The sequence below is a fragment of the Anas platyrhynchos genome, chromosome 13 (genome assembly GCF_047663525.1).
Source record: "Anas platyrhynchos isolate ZD024472 breed Pekin duck chromosome 13, IASCAAS_PekinDuck_T2T, whole genome shotgun sequence".
Classification (NCBI taxonomy): domain Eukaryota; kingdom Metazoa; phylum Chordata; class Aves; order Anseriformes; family Anatidae; genus Anas; species Anas platyrhynchos.
In genome coordinates this window covers 20,726,410-20,742,793 of record NC_092599.1, presented here as the reverse complement: position 1 = coordinate 20,742,793, position 16,384 = coordinate 20,726,410, and the positions used below count along the sequence as shown (strand labels likewise).

Here is a 16,384-nt window from a genome sequence, read left to right as displayed (position 1 = left end):
CTCCCTTAAACCATTAACTATCTAGAAATGGCTTGTAGCTGAATTTCCTTTATTTATTTTTGTAAGGACTGTTTGCTCATAAAATAGCATATCTATGTAAAAGAACATCTGTCTCATCAGACTATTTCAAAGCTAAGGACTAACAATACTAGCAAGAAAACACGGTGAGATCAGCGTATCCTTTTCTGTCTCCTTGGACAAATACTTAATTAAAAAATTGTTCAGCTCAATCTGCTGAATCGGATGTGCTATGAAAAGTCCATGTACTTAAGCAACCTGGGTTGGGACATCCCCTGCTTGGCCTTGCCCCCCACACCCTTTTTTTTTCTTTTTTACTGTTCAGCTTCAGCTGCCTTAAAGGTGCTTTTCAGAAATGAGTGGAACTGTGAAAACTACTCACTCTTTTTTCACAGTGGTATCACATCTGGAAAGTGTATTTGGGTATCCTGAAGTTTGCTTCTGTAAACTGGGATGTGTAACAAAGTGAGTACAGCTGGGTTACCTGTCCCAGTGTTTCCTGGCAGATGAACACAGTAGATTTGGTTTTGACATTTTAGGGGGTTGCCCAGATTTTCCTGACTGTTTCCACAGATCTGCATCAAGGGGCGTATTAATCTCCTAGACAGTAGGGGAATAAGAGTAGCCATTTCATAGAATTACTCTAATCACATTACTCCTTTCTGGTGAACAGTAATCATTCATAAGACTTGCACACTATGATAGAGTAGATTGATTATTGAATTCCGTGCATTCCCTCTCATTCTCCAAACAGTGCAATCAGAATTTAACCTTTGGAGCTTCGTGGTGAAAAACTGTTAGCAAAAGGAGTCCCAAGTATAATAAAATTAGTACACAGTTTTATTTTGAACATTTCGCATTTGTTTTAATACAAAATGATGTAGGTCAAGAAATAATTTACAAACTTTTAAGTCCTTATCCTGGCATTTGAAATAAGAATGATTCCAAAGGAAGTCTGTAAGCTATTCATAGGAAATTGTCATTATGTACAAAATATTTATTGACATGATTTAAACATCACATTTGTAAAAATGTGAACTGGATTGCTATCTAGCATATGAACTACAGGTAAAACCTGGCAAGATAACTTGTTCGAACAAGTCATTGTTATCCAGTGCTAACAAAATAGACAGTAACTTTCAGTGTTTTTTGATTTTCCTCCAAGGTTGTATTAGCCTCAAAGTCATTTCAGGGTTTTACTGCATTGTGAACAATATCTGAGCCCTCTTATGATTGCATAAAAATAAATTTTTGAAACATTACACATAAAAAAAAAACCAAAAAGGTAGAGGCAATAAAGTATATTTTTATATAACCAAGGTTTTTTTTTGGTTCTGTGAAGAATCATTTCCTCATATCTTTTTTTTTTTTTTTTCTGAGCTGAGTTAAGTAAGCAATACTGAAGTAAAGTATTTTCATTTACCTGTAAAACAGTTTCTGCCCTACACAATTCCTATCAAAGTAGGTTATGTAGGTAATATACTTTGCCAAAATGAACTGTCCCATGAGCAGTAGTACCTTGGCATGAACTTGTCAAATTTTTAATGATTTTAATATTTTTGTCACATGGGATTAATACAAAAATAAAATTACAGCTTATTTTTCAATCCAAAAAGTTAAAATAATTTCAAAGCTTTTACCTTTCCAAGTATAAGACTGCAAATAGTCAACTGTGCATCCCCTACACAGAGAGACTCATTTAACTCAATTATTAAAAAAAAAAAAAAAAAGTGTGTTGCCAAGTTCAAACTTGACAGTTTATCCCTAAAAGAGATTTACAATGAGAGGTGGCTATATTTAAATATTTATGCTATAGATCTATATATCCCAAGTAAAAATACTTATATCTAGAATTCTGTGGGGAGTTACAATAATTAGGGTCCATAAATATTGCTGCAGTTCAATTACGGTACAATAATTACAAAATATAGAACATCTCTTTACAAATACAAATCAGTATATATTACAATTCATTTACAATAATTTCTACTATATAATTTTTAGCAAACTATCTTATCTAATTCTACTTTAACCTGGTTGCAAGTGCATTAGTCAGAATGCAGTTATTCCAGTATGTTTTGCCCTTAACGTGATAGTCATAAAACAGACTATCTGAATGATATTTTCCTATGTAAACTGGTGTTACATATGACAGAATATTCTTTATATAACTTCTTTTTCCAATGATTTCTAACAGGTAGAGCATGACAAACTGTATTTTAGAAGAGCATTAAGAAAAGAAATCAGGAGGCAGGTTTGAAAATAATTTTAGAATGGATATGCAATGAATAGCTGATATGCTATTGATTAGGAATGAAGGAATGACATTATTGGTTGTCATCACTCATCTTGTTATTTCCCACACAATTTTGTGCTGGAATTACACAGACATTTCATTGACAAAATCCTGCTCTACTATGAAGGACAGCAGCACAAGGTTGAAAGACAGGCAAGATATTACACCTCAGAATCCCACTCTAGCCCTCAAAAACATGACTGTCATAACCTGCTTGGTTTCAAAATAACCTTATTCCTACAGAGGAACTGACGATTCTGTGGGAGGAACTTGACGTACCCAACTTCAATCACAATTCAGCAACCCGGAGATAATCTATTTATTAGTTATGGCTTCCTTGAGGTGTGACATCACTTGTACAAAACTTGATAGGTTATTAACTCCAACTAGTGCCTAGCATCTTTAAACTATGAGGCACTTTTTCTGTTATTAAAATCATTTTCCTTACTAAATACTATAAGCTTGTAATGCATATCATTTCATCAGCTAAGTCTTCTTCATATCGTCCTGGTTCTGGTTCTTCATCACTGTAGCCAGGACCAAAGTCTTGAAGTTCATAATCTTGTCTGCTTAAAATGGGAAACATATCACCATTGGTCCCATTGCTAATATTTCCATTGAGAAGATTACTTGCTGCACTTTCCATCTCATCAATAGTCATGTCACACGCATCAGCAATCTCGTGTTTTGTAGCTGAGACAAATTTAGGGTCTTTTGCATACCTTCCTAAGCCTTCAGATATAAGTACCTGGCAGATGGAGAGGAGAGAATGAGATATAAAGTGGAATTATGGAAGGACATTTAGATCATAAAAATGTTTTTCATTTGTGGAAAATACTAGAAACTCCATGCTAAATCACAAATCACAGGATCACAGGATCATCTAGGTTGAAAGAGACCTCAAGATCATTGAGTCCAACCTCTGACCTAACACTAACAAGTCCTCCACTAAACCATATCCCTAAGCTCAACATCTAAACGTCTTTTGAAGACTTCCAGGGATGGTGACTCCACCACTTCCCTGGGCAGCCTGTTCCAATGTCTAACAACCCTTTTGGTAAAGAAGTTTCTTCCTAATATCCAACCTAAACCTCCCCTGGCACAACTTTCAACTATTCCCCCTCGTCCTGTCATCAGGCATGTGGGAGAACAGACCAACCCCCACCTCGCTAAAGCCTCCTTTAAGGTACCTATAGAGAGCAATAAGGTCACCTCTGAGCCTCCTCTTCTCCAGGCTGAACAAACACAGCTCCCTCAGCCGCTCCTTGTAGGACTTGTTTTCCAGACCCCTCACCAGCTTCGTCACCCTTCTCTGGACTCGCTCTAGCACCTCCATGTCCTTCTTGTAGCGAGGGGCCCAAAACTGAACACAGTACTCGAGGTGCGACCTCACCAGAGCCAAGTACAGGGGGACAATCACTTCCCTAGACCTGCTGGCCACACTGCTTCTTATGCAAGCCAGAATGCTGTTGGCCTTCTTGGCCACCTGAGCACACTGCTGGCTCATATTCAGCCGACTATCAACCAATACTCCCAGGTCCTTCTCCGCCAGGCAGCTTTCCAACCATTCCTCTCCCAGCCTGTAGCGCTCCTTGGGGTTATTGCACCCCAGGTGCAGGACCCGGCACTTGACCTTGTTGAGCTTCATACAGTTGACCTCAGCCCATCAGTGCAGCCTATCCAGATCCTCCTGCAGAGCCTTCCTACCCTCAAGCAGATCAACACACACACCTAACTTGGTGTCATCTGCGAACTTACTGAGGGTGCACTCAATGCCCTCATCCAGATCATCGATAAAGATATTAGAGAGGACTGGCCCTAGTACCAAGCCCTGGGGAATGCCACTAGTGACCGGCCTCCAACTGGATTTGACTCCATTCACCACAACTCTTTGGGCCCGGCTATCCAGCCAGTTTCTAACCCAACAAAGCATACACCAATCCAAGCCATGAGCAGCCAGTTTCTTGAGGAGAATGCTGTGGGAAACAGTGTCAAAAGCCTTACTGAAGTCAAGGTAGACCACATGCACAGCCTTTCCCTCATCCACCAAGCACATCACTTTGTCATAGAAGGAGATTGGGTTCATCAAGCAGGACCTGCCTTTCATAAACCCATGCTGACTGGGCCTGATCGCCTGCTTGCCCTGCAAGTGCTGCATGATGACTCTCAAGATAATCTGCTCTATGAACTTCTCTGGCACTGAGGTCAAACTGTCAGGCCTATAGTTCCCTGGGTCTGCCCTCCGGCCCTTCTCGTTGATGGGCATCATGTTTGCTAGCCGCCAATCGACTCGGACCTCCCCCTTTAGCCAGGGGGGACTGCTGATAAATGATGGAAAGCAGCTTGGCCAGCTCCTTCACCAGTTCTCTCAGTATCCTCGGATGGATCCCATCTAGCCCCATCGACTTGTGTACATCCAAGTGCTGTAGCAGGTCACCAACCATTTCCTCATGGATAGTGAGGGCCACATCCTGCTCCCCATCCCCTTCCACCAGCTCAGGGTACTGGGTGTCCAGAGAACAATTGGTTTTGCTGCTAAACACTGAGGCAAAGAAGGCATTAAGCACCTCAGCCTTTTCCTCATCTTTTGTAACTAAGTTTCCCCCCGCATCCAGTAAAGGATGGAGATTCTCCTTAGTCCTCCTTTTTGTGTTGATGTATTTATAAAAACATTTTTTGTTATCTTTAATGGCAGTAGCCAGATTGAGCTCCAGGTTAGCTTTGGCCTTTCTAATTTTGTCCCTGCACTGCCTCGCAACATCCTTGTAGTCCTCCTGAGTGGCCCGCCCTCTTTTCCAAAGATTATAAACCCTCTTTTTTCTCCTAAGCTCAAGCCACAATTCTCTGTTCAGCAAGGCCGGTCTTCTTCCGCACCGGCTCATATTTGGGCATGTGGGGACAGACCACTCCTGTGCCATTAAGCTTTCCTTCTTGAAGAGCGCCCAGCCTTCCTGGACTCCTCTGCCCTTCAGAACCACCTTCCAAGGGACTCTGCCAACCAGTGTCCTGAGCAGCTCAAAGTCAGCCCTACGGAAGTGTAAGACTGTGGTTTTACTGGTCCCCCTCCCGCTTTCACCAAGAATAGAGAACGCTACCATTTTGTGGTCACTCTGCCCAAGACAGCTCCCAGCCACCACATCTCCCACCAGTCCTTCTCTGTTTGTGAACAGCAGGTCTAGTGGGGCACCTCCCCGGTAGGTTCACTAACCAGCTGCATCAGGAAGCTATCTTCCACTTTCTCCAGAAACCTCCTAGACTGCTTTCTCTGGGTTGTGTTGTGCTTCCAGGATATGTCTGGAAAGTTGAAGTCCCCCACAAGAACAAGCGCTGACGATTTTGCAATTTCTGTCAGCTGCCTGTAGAACTCCTCATCTGTCTCCTCATCCTGGTTTGGCGGTGTATAACAGACCCCCACAAGGATGCTTGCCTTGTTGGCCTTCTCACTGATCCTAATCCATAGGGACTCAACCTTATCATTCCCAGCCTCAAGTTCCATGACATCAAAATTCTGATTAAGAGAGCCACACCACCACCCCTTCTGTGCTGTCTGTCCCTTCTGAAGAGCTTATAGCCAGTCATTGCAGCACTCCAGTCATGAGTGTGGTCCCACCACGTTTCTGTGATGGCAACCAAGTCATAGCCTGGCTGCCGCACGATGGCTTCCAGCTCCTCCTGTTTGTTATCCATGCTGTGTGCATTAGTGTAGATGCACTTCAGTTGGGCCATTGCCTTCTCCTCTGGCCTAGCCATTGTTACCCCTGGCACAGCTCTAACAAGCCTTGTTTCAGCTTGTCCCCCTTCTGACCCAATTTAAAGCCCTCTCAATGAGGCCCGCCAGCTCCTGGCCTAGGATCCATTTTCCCCTTAGAGATATGGACCCATCTGCGGCCACCAGGCCAGGTGCCGTGTAAAGTGCCCCATGGTCAAAAAAAAAAAAAAAAAAAATTCTGTGTTGGCACCAGCCTCTGTGCCACGGGTTTATCAGGTGGGCTTTCCATGTCCTCTCTGTACCCCTCCCTGCCACTGTAGGGATGGAAGAAAACACCACCTGTACTCCCGCTCCATCCACTAAGCTTCCCAGTCCCCTAAAACTCCCATTTGATAGCCTTCGGGCTTCTCTCTTGAATATTATCACTGCCAGCCTGGACTATCAAAAGAGGATAGCAATCAGAGGGGCAAACCAGGTTGGGAAGATTTCTGGCAATGTCCCTGACCCTGGCCTCAGAGAGGCAGCAGACTTCCCTACGGGTAGGGTCAGGCCGACAAATAGGGCCCCCTGTTCCCCCGAGAAAGGAGTCGCCTACAACGATTACCCTTCTGTCTTTCTTGGTGGAGGCAGTCCTGAGGTGTGGAGTCAATTTCCTCACCCTAGGCATCCTCCTGGGTAGACCTACCACCTCATCCTCACCCACCGGTCTCTCAAGATCCAGGGCCTCAAACCTGTTGTGTAAGGGCACCTGGGAAGGTGGGGCCGGTAGGGGGGGCATTGCCTGCGAGGTCGATCAGGGACCTGTCTCCATCCCTCAACTCCCAGGTCCCCTCCCTCTGCCCAACTGCAACAGGGCAGGGGGTCCACCCCCATTTGGGGTGTCTCAGCCCAGTACCTCTCCTTCAGGCCTGGCAGGGAGTTGCCCCACCCGTCTGTCTCCCGCTCGCACTCCCAGATAGCCCTCAACCTCTCCACCTCCTCCTTGAGCTCCACCACCAGGCGGACCAGGTCATCCACCTGCTCGCACCTCACACACACGGTGCCCTCTGAGGGCAACAACAGGCTCAGGCACTCCCTGCATCCAGAGACCTGAACTGTCGCATGTTTGAGCGGGCACTCAGTCTGGGTCATCACAGACTTTCTTGAAAGAGCTTTCTGCCTCGTGCAGACCATGGCGGTTCAGCTCCAGGCAGACAGCTGACAGCCGAGCTGCTCCTGAGCAGGGCAGGACGCTCTGCCCTGCCCTGCCCTGCCCTGCCCTGCCCTGCCCTGCCCCACCCTGCCCCGCCCTGTGTGCCCGCCCTGCTCGCAGCGCTCCCAGGGGCTGCTTCTGATCATCAGGGCATGGGGGGCGCTGCTGGCTCCGCCTACACCTCCCTCGCAAGGGCTGCCGTGCCCTGGCGGCAACCTTGGCTGCGTCGAGTGGGCTCGGTGCCGGAAAAAAGCCCTGCCTGTCCCAGTCCCCCGCTCCGCTGCACAACGCGTCTGCTTTGAAGCCCATCGCCTCGGCAAATCAATGATCCAAGTGATAGATGGAAGCAAGAACAGTAACTATGATACTCAGAAATGCAGTACATTATTTTACTTATCTTCAAATCCCCCCCCCCCCCCTTTTTTTATATATAATACAAAGGAATTCTTAGCATTCTTTAGTATACTACAACTCAAACCTTGTGGTCCTTATTCATCCTCTCCACACCTAGTATATTGATTCATAGAATTCTTGTTCTTTTATTTAGATAACTTCAAAAATAGTGATGTATTTATATAGAAAAAAATACAGAGAAAACTGGTCTGCTATCCTTCCCCTACAGACCTTGTAGAAGGATACTTTACAACTAATCCTCATTGTCTAATAAACTTAAATTTAATTTTAAATCCTGTCCTTGAAGTGTTTCCAATTTTTCTTCCACTTATTTCTTGCAGTTTGATTTCCAGCTCCCTCACACTTATGTTAAGATTTGGATTTACCTGAAATCCTTTATAACATGACAACTCAGAAGAAGTTCCCCTATCTTTACCTAAAAACTGTTTCATTTGAAAGTGAAAATGCCACATTTTCAGGGAGATCATATGAACTGAGCAATGTGCTTTTTAAAGTTAACATAAAAACTGAGCAGACACACTTGACTACTTTAGAGGTTTCTGCAATACTTACCGCTTCTACCAAACTGTCTGCACTCCTCTGCTTGTCACTATGTTTATGCCTAAAGTCATTAGGTACAGTTAAATTGGCTGGTGTAAATGTTCGGTAGGAAATATCTGGGTCATCTGTATACCAGGAGCTCCTGTGCAAGGAAGGCAGGCTACCATTCATATGCTCTGTAGATTCTGCCTTGTCAACATGGATTAGAGGTGTGTAATACGGAGTGCAGTCCCTGTTGGGAGGGGTTGCAGGAGGGGTTGCCCAGGAACGTGTTGAACGACTTGGTGAATGTTTATGAGCTTTACTGGAATCCAGACCTGCAACAGCCATGACCTGGTGTGGGAAAGAATTTTAAAACTTAGAGATTTCAAATGCTCAGTCATACCCATTTCTGATTTTAGCAAACAAGCTGTTTGCTAAAATTTTTTTTTTTGCTAAAATGCAAAGTTAGCATTTTCTGATGTTTAAGAGTCATGTAAAAGAGAAACAGAAATGCGATTAGTAGATAGAAGATAAAATTGTATTTTTTTTTTCTGTTATTATAACTGGTTTAAGCACGTTGCTTTCCTCAGCCTCTGAGGAAGAGTGACCTGTTCACCTGGCATCATTTAGAATTGTTTAAAAACTTTTCTTACTGGTACAAGTCCTCTCTGCATGATGATGCAGGGGATAGAGACTTGTGCCACAGAAAGATTTTGTTTGATCATATGAAACCAAATGATTCAATTTAATTTGAAGTAATTAAAAACATCAAAAAATGAGTAAGACTACATGCCACAAGATCTAGTTTAGATCAAGTAAGTAGATGTACATACAATGTAATAGGAAGCAATAATCTGATTCACACAAATCAGATGCAGCTCCAGACACAGAACGTGAGCTAATTTATATTCACCATATATTGCCTATGCTTGTTAAAACGTCTTTTAATTATCCCAAAGCACCTTTATATTTCACAGCAACGTCCTCATGCATTGTAATGACCATCTAGTGCTATATATCTCTATTACATTATATACTGGGAGCTGCAAGATTGTCTAGAAATTCAAATTCATTGTCCTATTTTCATTGAAACAACACTAGTTTTTATGCAGCACCAAATGAAACAGTACACTTTGACTCAGAGATAAATCATTAAGATAAACTTTTGTTTTACTAAATCCTTATGCAGGTAGAAAATACTGCAGTCACTGAGGTTTGCACACAAAGTACCGACTCGCAGATTTTCCTGTTTCCCCTGACTCAGTAGATCGGTGGAAGATCTTCAGGAACTCACCCAGGTGACCAAGGGAAATGCAGGCTGCTTAAGAATTGCAGTAGTAGCAGCTTGCAGATACTGAGCATTTTCAAAGGATCATGGATGGTATATCTAGGCTGTACAAATTACCATTTTCTCAGGGCCGCATGAGAGCTGGGTAATGAGCTGCAGAAAATGTATAGGTTGTACTTGCAAACGCAGCTGAGTAACTCCATGTGCAAAGATCAATCAATGGTTGCCACGTTATTCAGCCCTGGTCAAAACTGGGGTTTGCCAGCTGCTTGTTCCACTTAAATAATCACGGGGCAAACTATCCACTTTCAATGTTTTGTAGAAGGCAGATGTTAGAGGAGCCTTGCATCTAGCAGCTAGCAGAAAGAACATGGTACACACGTGGCCTGGAAGTAGTGCACAGGCAAACTGTGCTATCCACTAGTACTGTTTCAAGCAACAATGACAGTCAGAGGTACAATATGGAAGCTAAAAAGATGGAATTCATTTTTAGTTTAAAAAAAAAAAATGGATTTACCTGCTGCTGCATTAAGTGAAGTGGTAAAGCAGTGCGATGGTGGAAATTTGGAGAGAGTGGTATGTCATCTTGACTACTTTGTCGGCGGAGGCATTCAAAATTAAAGGAAGATCGTCTATTTGCTACAGGGAAACCATAATTCATTAGGAAAATAAAATACTTTCTTTTCCTCCAACTTTATTATTTCCAGAATTTCAGTGTGGGCCAACTAGCACTCAAATAAAAAGATATCCTTCCAATGAGAAACAAAGTCTGCTAACAGAAGTAAACAGCTGATAATAAATAAAGGATAGATTCAGCACATGAGCAAACACGGTCCTAGGCAGAAACATGAGTAGCCTAAAGTGACGCAATTTGAAGCAGCTCTGTTAACAAACCAAGCATTGTATAATGCAGCAAATTGATTCAGACTATTCAGAGTTTTGCTGTAAAATCCTGTGAATAGCTAGAGTGTTTATTCCTTCTTTCCCATAAACTCTTCATTCTAATGAGCCAAATTTCCCCAAGAAAATACCGAATCCCCAGTTCCCTGGAAGCAGCATGCAATATTAAAAACCAGGTGCAAGTCCAAGTCAACTAAACATTATTGATTCCTGATGTTTGTTGTGTTACCTAAGACAATGATAAGCCATGCTCTCTGCTGTTACGAAGAACATTTACTGCTCATGTAAATGTCAGAAAGAAAAAAAAAAAAATAGAAATCTAAACTGGATCTAGATGTTTGGCTCATGTGGAATTGTTTCATCTGGTCTTGGTGAAAGCCTGTGGAACGATGGGTAGTAGCAGGTGACATTCATTTATGTTAGTTTCAGTGTGAAGAAAACCTGGATGCTGAAGAGCAGCTAAGATCCAGCTATGTCCTCATCGGAAAATTGGAAAAAGCCTGACAGCACAAAGGAATGATACAAAATTTTGCTCTCTTGAAACTAATGGAAAGTTCTATCTTTTTTTCCAACACCAGGAATGTTGTAAAGAGAGTTGAAGAGTTAATTGCCATAAACTCTAGATTCACCATAATTATCACCGGCCCCTTAATGCTGGATAGCAATGACTGAGGTTCCTTAAAGAGCCACAAGATGAAACCAAGCTCCTCCGAAAGGCGATTCAGTCTACTTTTAATACAAACTCTGCATCTCTTCATTAACTCTATAGCAAACTATATATACTGGAACATCAACCTGAAACTTAGCTCCTGATCCTAACAAATGCTAAATGTCCCAATACTGAAATAAAATAAAATAAAATAAAATAAAATAAAATAAAATAAAATAAAATAAAATAAAATAAAATAAAATAATAAATAAAGCTCCATTATCCAAAACAGGACATTTTGCAGATGCTTCTCTCCAGAAGACAGATGGAAAGAACATGAGCATTAGTTCTCAGGGCACTTCTGGAAGTTACTCAGAGCTCAATTTACTAACTATAGTACTCAGCCAAGATAATGGATGTTACATGAACTTGGATTGAATTCAGATGCTAGTAGTGCAATGTTGCCAGTACTTTTTTAACACTTTAAGTGAGAATATGAAGGCTTCCTTCCAAGTCAAAGAGCACATAAACTAACTACAAATAATAGCCTTGAACTTCTTTTAAAATCTGCTGAGATACTAAGCCTCTAAAATTTCTCATCTGTGCTCCTGAACATTAAAAATACGCTTAAGATAGGAGGCCTGACTGTGCTCTTGTGCCATTATACTGGTGTAAGTCAAAGGGCTTTTCTGAAGCTCTTCCTATGCCTCCCTTATGTAACTTAGATCAAAAGTAGGTCCTTTTATCCTAGGATATCAAATACCCTCTTATCTAGTACATTCATCTAGCTGCTTGCATGTAAGAAAGAACACCCTGCTTAGTTCACCCTATTGGTGAACTTCCTCTAAAGATATCTGTTGTATACTCTCATCAGAACTTCATCAGAAAAGTTAAATGGAGCCAAAAGGCTGCAGTCACAGGAAGCCTTCAGCCTTTCCAACACTTCCACAAGAAGACCCCAGAGGATTTTTACAAGAAGGCTGTTATCCTACAGTTTATGGAACGGATATCTGAAGCATCCATCTCTCTGGCTTAAAATTCCTCTGCTATCAGAGCAGCCTGTAGAAAGATGTACAGAAATCTCCTTTCACAGCCCCCCCTTTTTCTGAAATCTTTCCCTGCTGCTGCTGGAGGAAAGCCATCAGCTTTCTGTACGCTGACATTCAGCTGAGCTGAGCTATTACCCTTTGTAGAATGAGACTCAGTCTTTGTGCTTTTTTCTATCTGCCCCACTTAAGGTCAGAAAGTCACAGGATTATCCTTAGGAGCTGCGTGCCCTACATGTCCAGATGGCACTGTGTATATGGTCAGAGCACTCAGGGACACGGGTAACAGACTTGGCAGTGCTGACCATGCTATACCTGAGTACCCTTAGGGACACTGTGGGGTGGCATGGAGCTGAGTTATGTTTCTCACGCATCCACCCCTCCACACCAACCCTCGTTAGTTTAACACTCAAAGGGAGTTTAGTTTGCATTTCACAACCCAGACAAAGTGCTTCCTCCCTGTGAAGTGTCAGAAGGCCAAACTCCAAAACCTTTGCATCTGCACCTAATTTCACCAGAGGATTAGCACTGCTAACCTCTGTAGTATGGCCTGGAACATACAAAAACAAAATTAAAGGATAAGAAGCCTGACAGGTCTTAGTAATGCAGACAGAGAAACACTGTGCTTGAGAGGAAGGGAAACCAAGTGAAGGATCTGAGAACTAAAAGAAAAGACAGTTAAAGAAATGAGTAAAAAACATATGTTGGCAAAAATTATTCAATCTATACACTGAAACGTTTTCCCAAACAGGAGCAGCACAGAATTTTAAGGTGCTTTCTACAGATGGCAGAGTGAATTTCCAGTGTAAATCTCAGATAAGATGCTTGGTCCAGGATAATGCTGTTATTTTTCACAGGGACTTGAGATACACATTAAAAACCTAAAGGCATTCCAAAGTTCTTTGGGCAGAAAAACAAAACAAAAACTATCAAAAAAACCACAACCCCACACCATTAAGCTCTCTCTTGGTTCTGTTTTCCTTGCAAACTGCTATATTTCAGTCTACTGTTTACTAAAACAGCAAGAGGTAAAGATATAAATGGAAGCGGTCCCAGTGCCAGTAAGCAGCATGTCTGCCAAGAGACGGGGACGTGCCAGCAGGTCCAGAGATGTTCCAGAGGGATAACAGCAGCACAGCACATCCGTGGGTCTGGATAAGGGGGCACACACTGAATTCCTCTGATCAAAGTTTCAGAGAAAACTACTGCTGTGTTCTACCTTGCTTTCTCTTCATTTACCGATTCAAGTTAAAACTAGCAGTTAAATCAATTATTTTCATATTACTGCATGAGTGATGCAAGAGATATTAAAAAGGCTGACTTGTGTGCTAGGATCTCTAGGTTGAGCAGTGTCTCAGGATGGATAGGTTCTTCTGCTGTACACAGTAATCTGCTAGCAACATTAATCGAGAAATGTCTTGTTTTAAATCCAGCGTACAAAGAAACATTTTGAAACTGGATTTTTTTTTAAATAAATTTAAATAATTCTGGATTTGCAAACAAATTGTTCTTAATGTACTTACGTGTCGGTGTTGGAGGTAGCAGCCGTCTCCTAGGAGATCTTTTAGTATCATAACAGGTCTGTGAATCATCTTCCTCAAAAAACCCATGTGGGTGATGGTAACCTTTTCGTCTCTCAAAATCTGAGTCATGGCAGTGATGTCTACAGTGGTAATCATATATATGCCTGAGTTAAAGTACAATAAAGTAAATGTTATTTCAGAGTTTCTGTAAGTTGATCTATTTAGGTGTTTTCTAGAAGATAACCAAACATAACCAAGTATAACTGCATTATACAATTACATGACTCAGTTTTAAAACCCATGTTCTGTATGCAAACTGATTTTGAGATAGTAAGCATGAACATTTCTATCAGTATAATTACATAATAAATTCTCAGATTAATTTTTTATCAGTATATTTTCAGTGAAGTAATTTTTACCATTACAAGCTAAAATATAAATTGCTTAAAAGACAAAAACAATATTCTGTTCTGCTCCTGCCATTCTCTTTTGTGAACCCTACCTATGGAACACAGAAACCCAGAGAACGGAACTCAGCCTTATACACTTGGATGCTTGTCAAAAATGAAATCCTATAAGGTTATTATTTGGCTGTAATTATCATATCAAAATGAGTGGCTTGAGAATTCTGTATAACTTAGTTTTTATGCAAATCTTGGCTTCTATGCAATCCAACAAGATGCACATGAGTGTGCCAATCTTGTCAAAATTCAGATGGCAAAAAAGATAGGAGAGGAGGAGGAGAATAAAGAGTGTCTGTCACTTGTGTGTATTCATTTATGGCTCTAAAATAAAAGGCAATAAATTCCTCTACTACTTTTGAGCAGTTGTTAAATTTACTCATCAGAGGGAAGCACAGCTATTTGAGGAAGAACACCACAATCTACTGAAGATCTTTTAAGTTCAAATGAAAGGTTAAGAAGCGACTTTGCTGAAGCCACATCACAGCAGTAATACTCAAGCCAAAGTAACTTAGGAACCACTCTTCTAAAGTTAGGAAATCCTATCCCAGTCCACTTCTGAAGACTGCGTGAAACAAAGCTGCAGTGAAAAGCTTTGATTTGTCAAAATTAAATTAAGGCTTTTTTTTTTTTTCCCCTTAAAATTAAGTTATTAAATGCAAAGATCAAAGGAGTTAAATACAAACAATCAGGTAACAGTCGTTACACACAACTGGACCTTGAAAAAAAAACAAACTAACCCTACGTGACAGAAATATCACAATTAGCTAGGCTACTATTCTGAGTTTTGGCCAGAGAAAACACAAATGAGTGAGAAAACCAAGAGGAACTGGGTTACAAAATGAGAACTGTGCAGTTACAGCAAGGAGAGTCTGGTCAATACAAGTCTGCACATTGTTCAGTAATACAAATGTGTAACAAATGCCAATAATCTGACTGAAATGCAATCTATGACGTTTCCATAAAACATATGAACAAACCATAAAAACTATCAATTCCAATCACCTAAAGGCTAGGAAAATGTGACAGTGATTGTATCAGGGAGACAGAAAATGGTGCTGAGAGGAACATTAATAAAGTGGTAATAATGAAAATTTTCAAAAGAAAGACATCCAATTCATCAGTTAAGCTAATACTACAAGAAGAAAACCATTTCTAAAAGTTCCTTTAGCTGACCTTAACCCTTAATTCCACTGTAATTGAAATTTTGTTTATAAACAAAAAGGATTATTTGGTTATGCACAACTTTATACTAGTTTATACTCTGTTCAAATGAACTTTCTGCTTTGCTTAAAATCTTGTACAGAACTTTTGCTGAATCCAGCACTTGATGTCAAACACAAAGGTTTGCCGAACCTACACTATTTCTATTCACCATTTCACTTACCAGCAGTTGTGGAGTATTAACCTCATTAGAAAATTTTCACTGTAAGTACTCTTAGTGGAGCATATATGTATACATACATATGTTCCTGAAATCTTTTCTCAGTTTAACAAATATCCTCACCTGCTTCCTGATAACATGCTGTCTTCCTCATAATATTCTTCTCCACTAAAATATTCCTGTTCTTCCAAATAACGATCATCATTGCAATAGTCCCGAACTTCACGTTCTTCACGGCAAATAGTAGGTCGACGTCCATCACCAGAGTCAGACCTATAAGCAGCAAACAAATACTTGGGACTGATTATAGTTTAGACATAGCTCTTTGAAGGTGCATTCAATAAAAAAGAATTAACAACTCAGGCAGAATGTGACTTTATAGTAAATTCTGTAGAACTACAGTTCAGAATAGAAGCAGTTTACCAGTTTCTTCGTGGCCTTCCTTTCTTTGTTTATGGTACAAATATGAAAATAATTAACATGGGGATGTTCTACGAAGTCGAATACATTTAAGACATTTTTACAAAATATAAATTCAAAGTACTTGGTAGAAAAACAGCCTCTCTCAAATCTTGGAAGGTTGCCACATAGCTAAAATATTAAGGAGCATTCACTGAGGTTCTTCCAAGAAAAATGCGTGTCCAAATCTAGACTAACTACAACTGAACGCACATTTAGCAATGCACGTCAAATAACAGACTACATCTAATTTTAAAATCTTGTCTTAGAAAATATTCAGATACAAGGCCAGGATACATTTTGGGCCCCTTATAAATGGGATCATACATAGAAGTATTTACAAAAGCTAACATAATTTTTTTTCCAACTTACGCAAGTCAATCTTAAACAAGGACTACCACCAGGTGTGATCTTTTGTTTGCTGAAAACTGCACAAACCTGTGCAGACTTTAGGAGGGTTTGAATAGTTTTGAACTATAAGAGAAGTTTACCCTTTTAAAACAGTGGACAATCTGACTTAGCA

At 41.0% G+C, this 16,384-nt stretch overlaps 1 protein-coding gene across 12 annotated transcripts in view; it reads right to left on the bottom strand.

Annotated features, from left to right (window-relative positions):
- Positions 1-835: 835 nt before the first annotated feature.
- The window catches only part of CACNA1D (calcium voltage-gated channel subunit alpha1 D), a 194,409-nt gene continuing 178,860 nt past the window's right edge, over positions 836-16,384 (bottom strand). For all 12 annotated transcript variants that reach the window (XM_072044113.1, XM_072044112.1, XM_072044111.1 and 9 more), the window contains 5 exons: positions 15,526-15,675; positions 13,558-13,721; positions 9,957-10,078; positions 8,182-8,502; positions 836-3,062 (listed from right to left, as the gene is read on the bottom strand). In XM_072044113.1, coding sequence (XP_071900214.1) covers positions 2,769-3,062; positions 8,182-8,502; positions 9,957-10,078; positions 13,558-13,721; positions 15,526-15,675 — 1,051 coding nt within the window. In that variant the 3' untranslated portion in view covers positions 836-2,768. The remainder of the gene's footprint in view (positions 3,063-8,181; positions 8,503-9,956; positions 10,079-13,557; positions 13,722-15,525; positions 15,676-16,384) is intronic.